This window comes from Cetorhinus maximus, chromosome 10, assembly GCF_964194155.1.
Source record: "Cetorhinus maximus chromosome 10, sCetMax3.hap1.1, whole genome shotgun sequence".
In the NCBI taxonomy this organism is placed as follows: domain Eukaryota; kingdom Metazoa; phylum Chordata; class Chondrichthyes; order Lamniformes; family Cetorhinidae; genus Cetorhinus; species Cetorhinus maximus.
In genome coordinates, this window is record NC_135888.1 from 30,922,439 (window position 1) to 30,936,628 (window position 14,190).

The following is a 14,190-nucleotide window of genomic DNA, read 5'->3' on the forward strand; positions in this document are numbered from 1 at the left end:
ATGAGTTCTGTCTCTTGAAAAATGGCACAACTTTGCATATTGTCCTGTAGTTTTGAACAAAGATTTAATTCCGGCATATGTTTAAGTACCCATGTTAAAGCATATTTTCTGAAGTGTTTTAAATCCCTGCATTATTATCTAATAGCAACATTTGAAATGTGAATAACTACAGATTTTTTTAATGGACATTTCTAACCAAATAATAGCTTAACCTCAGTCTTAGGTTGTTTTATATGGGTTTTCATTAGCGTTAGTCCATTAGCAACTCTGCAATTATATAACTTTGAAAATCTCTAGTCATTCAGTTCAGTTATTTATTCCATTCAATTGTCAACAATCCATTTTGTACTGCATTAGATTTTCAAATAAGTGAGTTGGTCTAATTATGTTGTACATCCTTCAGAGCAATGTGCAAGAGAAGGGAACCATTTTCCTTTTTGTTTGATTGTATTAGTTTGAATCGTGGCTTTGTTGGCAGTATCTTAGCATTCACTGCTGGGCTCCATGCATTGTTACCTCTTACCGCAGATCAAGGTTAAGTCATGGGCAGCTGTGTGCTTTGTAGAATTCATCATCTAACATTTGAGGACAGCTGTAATGGACGCCTGTCAGAAGAGTGGTGTTGATTCAAAGCAGGGCAGTTTCCTGGGTTGGTGCATAGCCTGATTGCTTAGTTGATAGTAGTTACAGGTAAGTTCTTGCCTTAGCTCGAGTCATACGCATGTTCACTCCTACAGAACTGTGTACTGGTTGTGCAACTTAAAAAGCAGTTTGCAAACTTGACTCACTGATTTGAAAATAACAGCACGTTGAAACTTAAATTTGAAAATGACTTTTGTGAAATGCAATCCTCAAAGGTTTGAAATGAATAAATAATATATTTCTGTACCTGTTATTACTTTTTTCTAAGTACATTAAACGTGTTATTATCATACCCTGGAAGATTAAGCAGACTATTCAGAGATAAGGGGCTGCATTTTGTGGGAAGTGGCAAAGCAACAGTGCTAGCTGCTGGCCTTGAAGAAAGCTGTGAACAAAGATCTGTCGACCCCTGGGGATACGGACTTCCCCGTTTCCCAACATCAGTTTGACTGTGGCACCAAGTTAAAGGGACCTCCAGGTGTCCTGCCAGAGGGTAACCAACCAATCACAATGCAAACCAAAATGTAAAGTCCTTCACTTTCAATTTTACAGAGAGCTAAATAAATGAGTGAGGTATACACATGGGAATAAGGTGGAAGATGAAATCTAATATCTTTAAATTTTATTTTTAAATTATGTGGATTTTCTCATTAGAAATCTGACATTCAATAAACATGAAATTATTCTTTCAGGTCTAGTGGGGCTATTTAGCAATACACCATTAAAATCCCCGGTACACTTTATTCAGCAAGGTATCATTTTTTCGAAGGTATTTACTGCGAGGTGATGGGCTTGATTTTCAGTATGTGGTCGGGAACCAGACGCCCATTTTCAGGTTTCAGCCCCACGCCATATCTGTCTACAAATGCAGATCCCCTAATTGGGCTGGAGGTGAGCTTGTCGTCCAATTAGTGCCGCTAATCACTGCCAAGAGGCAGGAACTAATCCTGGAGTGCAATACCGAAAAGCAGACGGCAGCCATGACTGGGTTTGCCGCTGCCTTGTAAAGTTAGGGAGGCAGGAAATCAGAGGGCCAGCAGCCTCACAGCACAGACAATTGGCCAAACAGCCAGCAAAAGGATAGTCGATCCCACTCTGATAGGACAATCCTTTTCACCAAAACGTTTCCTTCAGCGTAAACATTAAGTCAGACTGACTTAATGGCTCCCTGCGTTGCATCTGACAGCTGTGTACAAATGTGCATGAGACTGTTTGTTTTTGCCGATCTATGATTTCAAAATCTTGTTCTGGCCCTCTGCAGTTCATGAATGGACAGCTAATTGGAGGCGAGTGGGTTCCCAGCTTCACCCCCTCCTCCCCCCCAACAACCCCTGTCTTTGTGTTGAAAATAGCAGCATGTCCCAGAGGCCTCAGGAAAATGACACGCCATTCGGGAGCGCTATTTTCAAAACATGTCTGTATCAATCTTGCCCTCACGGATGATTGGAAAATCTTGGCCTAAGAGTGGAACCTCTTGTCAGATCACCTTGTCAGGATTGCAGTCTAGAGAGACCTCAAAACCGCACCCTCTGGAGAAGCGTGGAATCACTGACAGCAATGTTTGAATTTCTGCATTTAATTGCTCACATGCGAACTCCAGAAGTTGCCATCAGTTTCAGAGGAGTAATGATGGCAAACATCGACAGTTTCTCCATCATTACTGCCACAATATCTGTGCCAACGTGTAACCAGTAGATGCCATATTGTGCAAAATTTGCATTCGGCAAAAGTTTGACAGTGCAAAGCGATGGCAGGAATGTACTCAGGAAAGATGCTTCATCTCAAAAGGTTGAGTCAAAAATTCACTCAGATCTTTTAAAAGCAGTAAATGCTTAACAGATAGCAGTGCTGACTGACATGAGCTTATTTTTGGAGAACTCGAAGACGGGGCTATAATTTAACATTTCCAGAAACAAAAACCCCCAGCATAACTTCACTCAGTTTAATGTGTTCCACATGCACCAGTTTTCAGTCTAAGTGAATATATGTTTACTATTTGTGTTTCTAGATTTAAGTAGTAGTTAGTTGTTTCTAATTCAAAAAATGTACTTTCTAGACTGATAATTTATAGAAATGTTCCCTTTGCTGACTGTTTTTGTTTCTCCTCAGACTTCTGCATATACAACCCCTAGGATGCATACAAGATCTACCTTGTCTGGGACTCTTACTAAAGGAGCTGTAATGGGGATTCCTACTGTGAACATTTCTGTTACAGACTCTGTACCAGAAAGGCAACTTGAAGATGATCAACAACGAAGCACAGAACTGCTAAACCTTACTTACAATGAAATAAATTCAGGACCAGGCAGACCTGGTACAAACATTAGCAATCCAACATTCATGTTCAATGCTACAGGTATTTCAAATGCCATTCTCCAAGTTCCTGATTTCAAACTCAATAAAATACAGGAAAAAAATGATGAATGGACCAATTTAAGGACTTCGAATAAACTTGATGAACTTATTGGTGAAGAGTTCTACTTATCAACAATTGAAGATCAGGAAGATATCACAGTCCATGAACAAAACCAGGATAGAGAGTTAGTGGTTTCTGATAAACCCACTGCAATGACCTACACAGATTTGCAGACAATTTCATCAAGTATTCCTACATCTGGAGACAAGATGTTGTCTTACAAGGAAACAGATCCACAACAGGAAGAAAACATGTTGGCAGAATATGATAATCTTGCAAATGAGGAAACTGCAGACTCTAAGAAGATGAGGTGGTATGAGGTAGATATTGATTTAGACAGTGAACATGTTCCAGGCGAGAATGCCAAAGGAGAAATTACTTCCACTGAAGAGATCAAGGAGATGGATCATATAGAAATGACCACCCATTGGGAAGGTGACAAACGTCATGAGACTTCAAAGAGCTCTGAAAACCAAACAGTGATCCATCCAAATTACAAAGGAGAAGTGATGAAAAGGGCAGGACGTCCTGGGCCACCTGGTCCACCAGGGCCACCTGGCCCATTTGTAAGTAAACAATAAAACCATGGAAAGAGGAACTACAATGTCATGCCATGTCCTTAAGAAAATGTAGAATTTGCACAAAATAATGGATTGTTTGGTATAGGGATGCATTGCATATAATTCAATGGTCATGGGCGATCTGCAAACCTGTGAAATACCCTATTAGTTTTGCAAGATCCATGACTTAATGAATTAGAGAAAAAGAATCTATAGCTTATCACTGTAATACAATGAACACTTATTTCATTGTGCAATAGTATTTTGCCGTATTTAATATAGATTTTAGAATTCATTTTGGTCCATATATTAGTGCTTAAATCTCATCATATTGAGCAAATAAATGAGGCACAAGGTTTCCCTGATAGTTAAAGCAGTGATTCTTGCAGACTAGAATGGCCATGGGTTCAATCACCAGTTGACAAAAAAAGTCAAGTAATAATAACAGAAATACAAGAAGCAAAATTATTTACACTGTATGCGTAAAAAGTTCAGTCCTTACTCATAAGGGTTTTGGTAGCCAGAAGGTTATCTCAGTGCAATGTTATTGAAGCACAATTGTGACTGCAAATCTCCCTAGTTTGTGCTTCTTTGCAACATTTCTCTTTCAAACAGTATTTTTCAGTTCAGTATCAAAAGTTGGATTAGAAATAAATTAATCAGAAAATAATTTATTCCAATGAATTTAAATAGTAATGAAGGAAAACTATATTGCATAAAGTGCTTACAGTAATTACTACACACAATGCAAGAAATGGAATAAGTTATGTTATGTACTGCCTGCAACATGTGGGAAGTCCTAGACGCTCCTTGCGCTCCGACCGACCACATGTGCAGGAAGTGCCACCAGCTGCAGCTACTTGAGCTCTGAGTTTCGGAGCTTGAGCGGCTGCTGGAGGCACTGAGGTGCACCAGTGAGGCTGAAAGATTCGTGGATAGCACGTTTTTAGACGTGGTCACCCCACAGCTTATGGAAGTGCAGACAGAGAGGGAATGGGTGACCAGTCAGAGGAAAGGTGTCAGGCAGGTAGTCAGAAAATCCCCAGGGTGCATCTCGCTCGGGAACCATTTTTCTATGTTGGAAAACGGTGAGAGAGACGGTTCCTCTGGGGCGTGCAGCCATGCTCAGTGCGCTGTGAATGGCTCAGCTGCGCGGGGACGGGCGGTGGGGGGGGGGGGGGGGGGTGGGGAGGTGGTGGTGGAGGCGGAGGAAAAGAGGGGACGAGCAACAGTGGTAGGAGACTTGATAGTAAGGGGAACAGACAGGCATTTCTGCGGCTGTAGACATGACTCCAGGATGGTATGTTGCCTCCCTGGTGCCAGAGTCAAGGATGTCACTGAACAGCTGCAGGGCATTCTAAAGCAGGAGGGCAAACAGACAGAGATCGTGGTACATATTGCTACCGACAACATAGGTAAAAAGAGGGATGAGGTCCTGCAAGCAGAATTTAGGGAGCTGGGAAGCAGATTAAAAAACAGGACCCCAAAAGGTCGTAATCTCTGGATTACTCCCGGTGCCACACGCTAGTGAGTACAGAAATAGAAGGTTAGTCCAGATGAATGCGTAGCTGGAGAGATGGTGCAGGAGAGAGAGCTTTAGATTTCTGGGACATTGGAACTGTTTGTGGGGGCAGTGGGACCTGTACAAGGCGGACGGCTTGCACCTGAACCAGAATCGGACCAACATCCTTACGGGGAGGCTTGCTGGTGCTGTTGGGGAGGATTTAAACTAATTTAGCAGGGGGATGGGATCCTGAGAGGAGGTTCAGCAGGGGGAGATGCACAGCCAAAATTAGAAGAGAGAGCAAGTGAGTCTGGAAGGCATAGAAATTATAGGCCAGTTAAGGCACAAGGGAAGTTGGCAAGGTTGGATGTTATTTATTTTAATGCAAGGAGTCTGATGAATAAGGCAGATGAGTTGAGGGCACAAATTAACACACGGAAGTATGATATCACTGCTGTCACAGAGACATGGTTGAGAGAGGGGCAGGATTGGCAGCTCAATATTCCAGGATATAGGGTCTTCAGGTGAGACAGGGAAGGAGGTAAAAGAAGAGGGGATATTGAAATATTGACCAAGGAATCAATTACAGCAGTAAGGAGGGATGAGATCTTAGAAGGCTCATCAAACTAAGCCATATGGGTAGAACTGAAAAACAAAAAAGGAGCAATCACATTGCTGGGACTGTATATAGGCCCCCAAACAGTCAGAGAGAAATAGAAGAGCAGATATGTAGACAAATTTCAGAGGAGTGTAAAAATAATAAGGTAGTAATAGTGGGGGATTTCAACTTCCCCAACATTAACTGGGTTAGTGTGTTAGGTTTAGAGGGAGCGGAATTCTTAAAATGCATCCAGGAGAGCTTTTTAAACCAGTACATAGAAGGTTCTACAAGAGAGGGGGCGGTCCTGGACTTAATTTTAGGGAATGAAGCCAGGCAAGTGGTAGAGGTATCAGTGCAGAAACATTTTGCAGATAGTGATCATGATAGTGATCATTCAAGGTTGTTATGGAAAAGGACAAGGATGGGCCAGAAATCAGAGTTCTAAATTGGGGGAAGGCCGATTTTAATAAGATCAGATATGATTTGGCCAGAGTGGACTGGGAGCAGCTACCTTTAGGTAAATCTGTGTCAGAGCAGTGGGACTCATTCAAGAAGGAAATAGGGAGAGTCCAGGGCCAACATATTCCAGTAAAGATAAAGGGTGGGACCAACAAATCCAGGGAACCCTAGATGTCGAGGGATATACAGGATTGGATAAAGAGAAAAAGCGAGGCTTATGGCAGATACCGAGAGCTCAAAACAGTGGAAGCCCTGGAGGAGTATAGAATGTGTAGGGGGGAACTTAAGAAGGAAATTAGGAGAGCAAAAAGGGGGCATGAAAAAACATTGGCAGGTAAAATAAAGGAAAATCCAAAGTTATTTTACAAGTACATTAAGAAAACGAAGATAACTAGGGAAAGAGTAGGGCCCACTAAGGACCATAGTGGTAATATGTGTGTGGAGCCGGAAGACGTAGGTAGGGTTCTAAATGAATACTTTGTGTTGGTGTTCACAAGTGAGAGGGATGACATGGGTATGGCAATCAGGCAGAAGGACTGTGATATAATTAAAGAAATTAGCATAGACAGGGAGAAGGTTCTAAGTGGCCTGGCAGGCTTAAAAGTAGATAAATCTCCAGGCCCGGATGAAATGTATCCCAGGCTGTTGAGTGAGGTAAGGGAGGAAATAGCAGGGGCGCTGGCAATAATTTTCAATACCTCTCTGGTCACAGGAGAAATGCCAGAAGACTGGAAGACAGCCAATGTGGTACCGTTATTCAAGAAGGGATAAACTTGGGAACTGCAAGCCAGTCAGTCTAACCTCAGTGTTGGGGAAACTATTGGAAGCAATTCTGAGGGACAAAATTAATCTACACTTGGAGAGGCAGGGATTAATCAAGGACAGTCAGCATGGTTTTGTCAAGGGGAGGTCATGTCTGACCAATTTGATTGAATTTTTCGAAGAGGTGACCAGGTGTATAGATTAGGGCAATGCATTTGACGTACTTGGACTTCAGCAAGGCTTTTGATTAGGTCCCGCATGGGAGACTGATAACGGAGGTAAGAGCCCAAGGGATCCAAGGCATTTTGGCAAATTGGATCCAGAATTGGCTGAGTGGCAGGAAGCAGAGGGTGATGGTCGAGGTGTGTTTTTATGACTGGATACCTGTGTCCAGTGGGGTTCCACAGGGATCGGTGTTGGGTCCCTTGCTGTTTGTGGTATATATAAACGATTTAGACTTGAATGTAGGAGGGTTGATCAGTAAGTTTGTGGATGACATGAAAACTGGTGGGTTGGAAATAGTGAGGAGGATAGCCTTAGGTTACAGGAGGAAATAGCCGGGCAGGTCAGATGGGTTGATCAGTGGCAAATGGAATTTAATCTGGATAAGTGTGAGGTGATGCACTTGGGCAGGACAAACAAGGCACGGGAATACACGATAAATGGTAGGACCCTGGGAAGTACCGAGGATCAGAGGGACCTTGGTGTGCATGTCCACCGGTCCCTTAAGGTAGCGGGTCAGGTAGATAAGTTTGTTAAGAAGGCATATGGGATACTTGCCTTTTTTGGCTGAGGCATAGAATATAAGAGCAGGGAGGTTATGCTGAAACTGTATAAAATGCTGGTTAGGCCACAGCTAGAGTATTGCATGCAGTTCTGGAATCCACATTATAGGAAGGATGTGATTGCACTAGAGAGAGTGCAGAGGAGATTTACCAGGATGTTGCCTGGGCTGGAGAGTTTTAGTTATGAGGAGAGATTGCATAGACTGGGGTTATTTTCCCTAGAGCAGAGGAGGTTGAGGGGGGACATGATTGAGGTATATAAAATTATGAGGGGCATAGATAGGGTAGACAGGAAGGAACTTTTCCCCTTGGTGGAGGGATCAATAACCAAGGGGCATAAATTTAAGGTAAGGGGCAGGAGTTTTAGAGGGGACGTGAGGAAGAATTTTTTCACCCAGAGGGTGGTGGGAATGTGGAACTCATTGCCTGAAAGGGTAGTAGAGGCAGAAACCCTCATAACATTTAAGAAGCATTTGGATGTGCACTTGCGATGCCATGGCATACAAGGCTATGGGCCTAGTGCTGGAAAATGGGATTAGAATAGTTAGGTACTTGTTTGATTGGCGCAGACTCGATGGGCCGAAGGGCCTTTTTCTGTGCTGTAGACCTCTATGACTCTATTTGCAGTCACAAATGTGCTTCAATAACATTGTACTGAGATAATGTTCTATCTAGCAAAATGTAAACGTTCGAGCTCAGATATAACTGTACCTTGAATTAACCCTTTGACTCATACCAGTTGCTGCAGCCCATGATTTATAATGTCTAAGATAATTACGTAGTTACAAGCATTTCCAGATTATGATTTCTCTCAAATCAAAAAGTCATTTTTTCAAATAATCTCATTGAAAAGTCATAAACTAAGATTGTTTCTATCTCTGGTTTATGTCTTTGATGCGTTGTGGCAGTTCTTGGGTCAAGGTCAGTGCAAAGGGCATATGCTCCAGTGCTTAGTATTCACTCATAAAGAGGGAAAATAATTCACCATGACAACTTCTGCGCACTACTCAAGATCATATGAACAGAGTGAGTCATTCCACAATATTGTACAAAGTTGGGGAACAAGCCTTTCACATCCCCTTACCTTAATGGCAAGCAGATCAACGTACATGGTATTAAAAATGCAATAAATAAAGCAAACCATTTCACATAACTCCCTTTTGACAATATAAGGATGTTTCTCTGTTTATGTTTGCAATTGAAATCTGACATAGTTGCTACACCTAAGTAATTAGAAGATAGATGCTTTGCATCACTTTCATTTGAAGATTGGCTAAAGTAATACCACTTTTTATTACACAGTCAGTGCGCTATCCCTAGTTCCCCCACATACCTTGGATTAAATGTTTTCTTCGTTTCTGCTGCATCATTGCTATATTTTTTTCCAAAACTTATGAGCAATTCCATGAACAACACTAATGCCAAATGAATACATTCAGTCATAATTTCCTGTAAAATGACACCAATTAAGTAGAAATAAACATTGCCTTTAACAGTGATGAGATAGTTGCTATGATCAAAATTTCTTTAAAAATTGCTCTTTACCTAATTTTACATGCTAATTCCCTTTTGGAATGTAACAAATATGAGTTTTTTTCTAGCTGGATTAGGAAATCTAAGGCAGAGTTTGCATTTATAAAGCATCCTTTTTGTTCACCTGAGGGTGCAGTCAAAGATGGCACCTTAAACAGTTGATCATTCCCTCAATACTGTTTTGATGGTGCCCGCTTAGTTAATGTGCTGAAGCCTCTGGAGTGGAGCTTGAACCTACAACTCAGGCGAGAGTGCAACTATTAAGCCAAGTGTTACGATGCTGTTAGAAACTGATAACTTTTAAAAAGAGATTTGAATTCCCAGTGACTGACTCAAAGAATCACACAAGATTTCAAGTTTTAAGACTTATACTGTAGCAAACAAACTAAAATCCACATCAGCTAAACGTTACTTAGTAGACAACACATACACTAAATACAAAAAAGTTGTTAGTGTTTTAACACACTTGAAAATTACAATCCGTATCTACACATTACAACATGCTCTCCACAGAGTGGCAGTCTTTACAGGAAACAGCCCAAAGTTACTCCCAGCTTGCAATAGGCTCACTTCTCCCCATTTTGCTGAGTCATAGCGTCCAGTGACCATTGAAGGTCCTTTCCCTCAGTCTTCTGCGAATCCCCAAACTGACTTCCAGCAGCAAGGCTCACTCCAGTGAATCCTGGCCGTGCCAGGATGAATCTTCTGGAGTCTTTAAATTTCGATGAGTTCCGTCTCTTTGACCACAGAATGTCCTCCCATCTGCATTCTGTCTGGTAGGTAACAGAGAAACATCCTTTCTCCCTCTGCTGACTGCAGCAGCTACTGTTCATGTCTCTCTCTTCAGGACTTTCTCTCTCCAAAGTCTCTGAGACAGTACGTCTGCCCAAAGCCAGGCCATTAACCAAAGAAATTAAGAGAGTATTTAGATGCATATAACTGTTAGGATGTGGCATACCCTCCCAGAAACAGCACTGGAAGTAGAACCCATATCAGTTTTTGAAAGGAAAGCAGATAAATTTTTGAAAAGGTAAAATATTGAAAGGCTATCGTGATAGGCCCTGATCCAAATCCTTTGTTAGCAGTGTGTGACTAACATTACTTCTTAATCACTGCTTCCAACTAAAGTCAAGATGCATGCTTTTAATGGTATTTACTTAATAAGAATAGCTGAATGAAGAGGATATTATGCTCTTAACATGGGAGTCTCAATTAAAAGGTTTATACTGTACTCAGTTGAAATTGTACTTTTTTTTATTTAAACTGTTCCAGATTGTGATTGAATTCCAGCATGCACAGCATTAGCTTTTTGATTTGGGTTTAATGAACTCAAAGAATTTTTTGAAGCTGAAATCAAGATGTGCGACCTAATTTGAATCCATTAGCATTTTCATATGAAATTCTTTATCCACATTTTACTTAAAGAAGCAGCACCTTATCGAAACATGTTAGCATCTTCATTAAAGTTGTATGAGTAGGTATTTCACATGGACTAAGCTAATGGATTTGCAATTAATATTAGACAATATAATTTCAACTGAATTGCATTACTTTTCTTTTAATAAATACACATTCATGGTAAACATTCAACCACATTATTTGATGACATATTACAAAATAATTTCAACATTGTGTAATTATGAAAATATTACTTAGTAATTGCTAAGAAAAATTCTCATCTTCTCTGGTATGTGCAAGTGATGAGAAAAGCCTTTGAATTTTACAATAGAGGAGAGCATTCATCCTCTCACACCTCTACCAGCTCTCAGAGAGAGCTAACATCCTATTTCTCTGACCTTTCACGATAGCCCTTCAATATGTTACCTTTTCAAAAATGTATCTGCTTTCCTTTTAAAAGCTGATATGGATTCTACTCCCAGTGTTGTTTCTGGGAGGGTATTCCTAGCAGTTCTATGCATCTAAGTACTCTCTTAATTTCTTTGGTAATTAACTCAAGTTGCTAACTCGCGAGCCTAAATTTATCTATGAGTGGAAATAATTTTTTCTCTATTTGCCTTATCAAAGTGTCTCATACCTTTGAACGCCTCTTAGACTTTCTCTGAATCTTCTCAAGAAAGGATCCCAGTTTCCTCATACTTTCCTAATAACTAAATCTTCTCATTCCTGTCATAGTGATTCACTTCTGCGTTCTCAAGATCCTTCCACATGCACACACACTCCTAAAACCTGACACTATATCCTAAGTGTAGCTTAACTAATTGTTTGTATAGATTCAGCAATGCCTATTTCTTTTTCTTTTGCACTTTATACTCCTATTTTTAATGAACCCATGATTCTAAATGCTTGTTTTAGTTTGTTCAACCTATTCTCCCATGTTAAAAGATTTGTGTATTTGAACTCCTAATGGCTTTCTGCTCTTTTACTCTTTTTGAACTTTTATTATTTAGAGCATATTTCCTCTCCTTATTTCTTCCCAAAATATGTCCTCACATTTTTCTGCATTTATCTACCCTATCTACTAGCTTGTCCATATCTTCTTGGTATCACTTAGAATCCTCTTCACAATTAACCATGCTCCATATTTTTATTATTGATACATTTTGATATTGTGCTCCTGTACATATTTGATATTTTATAGGTATGGATTGCAATATCAAAATTTACAGGTGACACAAATATATATAGGGTGGAATTTTCCATGCCCGCTGGCATCGGGCGTGTTCGGGGGCGTGAGTGGACAATATGGCAAGAAGGCTAAAAATTGGTTTCACGACGTCATGAAACCAGCTTGCAATTGTCCGCTCTGCCCATTAATGGCGGGTCACGTTTCCTGCCATCGGATGTCGGGAACCTCGTTGTAATACATCAGCATATCATTGTAAGGCCAGCCCACCGGAATCATCCTCCCACACTGGATTGTCTGTCCATGTCAGCGGGAAAACACACTCGTACAGAACACATCTTGAAAAGTGTGATGCGGAGAATATGGGACTTACTCAGGACCTTGCTCCCATCGCGGATGTCCAAGGAGCAGAAGATGCTGGAGCCCAGCAGCAACGGGACCGTGAAGGAGCGTCCCTGGCATGCTGGGTGGATTCTCATGGACGTGGCTCTACTGCAAAGCAGCTCACGGAAGGTGGAAAGTCACCGTTGAGGGTCTGTTCACAGTGGGTGATGGTTGAGGGGGTGGGAAAGGAAGGTCCAGCTGTGTTTGGGAGAGAAAGATGTACCAGGGGTGAGAGAGGAAGATCTAGGATCGACTGGAAGAGGAAGAGGTGTCGGGGGTGGGGGATGGGATGAGATCGGGAGGAAGGGAATCAAAGGTGCCGGGGGGAGATTGGGGGGTTAGTGACTATGGGGGAGGAGGGGCTAATGGGACAGATGACGGCAACTGGGGAGGTAGATGTAAGGGGGTGGAAGGTGTAAGGGAAGGAGTTCGGAGGAGGGAAGGATTGCAGAGATGGGAAGGAGCCCAGGGGAGAAAGGAGTCTGGGGAGGAGAAAGGAATGTGGAGTGGGGCGGGAGTAAAGCTGGAGGAAGAAGTAAGGGTGTTTGAAGGAGTCCGGAGAGGGGAAGGACTAATGGGGGCGGGGGGGTGGGAAGACTAATGGGGAGGGAGTCCAGGGGTGCGGGGGTAGACTGGGGATGGAAGGACTAAGGGGTGGGGGGATGGTGGGTGGAGTCCAGGTTGGGGGTTGGACGGGGGGGAAGGAGTAAAGGAGGGAGGAGGAGTCCAGGTCGGAGAAGGGAAGGAGTTCCAAATGGGGAAAGAGTTCCAAGGAGGGAAGGAGTCTGGAGGGGGAGGATGTCCAGGTGAGCTTGCAAGGAAGGGCTCCAATGAGTCCATGACTGCCACCTGGGGAACAAACTAACAGTGGGCGTGGTAGGAAGGAATGGTGAGAATGACGGAGGGCAAAGTGAGGCGGGAGGATGGGAGGGTGAGGTGTCGACAGTATTGGGGAGGGTGGTTGGTGGGGAGTCAGACGCAGACATGGACCCTGGGGGTAGGAAGGAGGAGGTTGGAGAGTTTAGGGGTGGGATTTTCGGGAAGGAAGGGAACGTGCAGTTCACCCGGACATCCCCGAAAGAAAAGGGTTGTGGCTGGCAGGTTATGGAGAGGAGGTGGAAGGTGATGCCAGGGGGATGGACAGTGATGGGGGAAAGGAAATGGGTGACTGGGGGAGGGGAAAGGAGAGGAGAAAAACCGTAACACTACCATGCTGTCTAAATCAAAAGTGAAACAAGAGCCGTGGTGGGTGAGATCAGGTGCTGGATGGGAGTGTGATCACTGGGTGGGCGGAGAGGCAGGTCAGCTCAGATGGACAACTGAAAGCAAATCCCAGTAGGCAGCATTGAAACTGCTCAGGGCATTGAGATGAGTGTGACACGGGAAGGATCTGCGTGTGTGGGAGTGTGTTTGCATGAGGCTCTGATAAGCCCTGCCACACACACACTTCAGAATCACTTGTGGGCTGGCTGCGTGCAGCTGAACTGCTAGTGTGGGGAATGTAGTGGGAGGACTTGCGAAGCCTGTCAATGAAGCTGAAAGACAACATTACACATTATTCAGTGAAAGTGAATATATTTTCAGATTGTAAATTGACAAAATGTGTTCACCCATACAATTGTGATCAGAATTTCTTAACTTTTGAACGCCTTTGACTTCTAGTTGCTGCCCTGACATCTGCAGCAGGGGTGCAATGGTTGACCTGGTTGCCTCTGATGCCTTCAGCATGGGTCCTCTGGAGAGCCAAGGCCTTGGGGCCCCCGGCTTTCTTTGGCTGTCCTCCTGTGGGCCAGCTGCTCCCTCTGCGGTGACAGAGGATGAGGTTGAGGGGATCACAGGCAAAGGGGACTCAGAGGAAGCAGATAGCCTCTGAGATTTCTGAGTGGATAATCCAGGGGTGTCCAGCTGCTGCTCCTCCTCCCTTCGGGTGCCCAAGGGCCCCGGCCTGACTCCTTGAGAG

The 14,190-nt window shown here is 42.9% G+C and overlaps 1 protein-coding gene across 1 annotated transcript in view; it reads left to right on the forward strand.

Annotated features, from left to right (window-relative positions):
* LOC144685615 (uncharacterized) overlaps positions 1 to 14,190 on the forward strand; it is a 449,474-nt gene that overhangs the window by 227,243 nt on the left and 208,041 nt on the right. Inside the window, exon 6 of the mRNA XM_078550317.1 lies at positions 2,752 to 3,624. Within this exon, the coding sequence (XP_078406443.1) occupies positions 2,752 to 3,624 (873 nt within the window). The remainder of the gene's footprint in view (positions 1 to 2,751; positions 3,625 to 14,190) is intronic.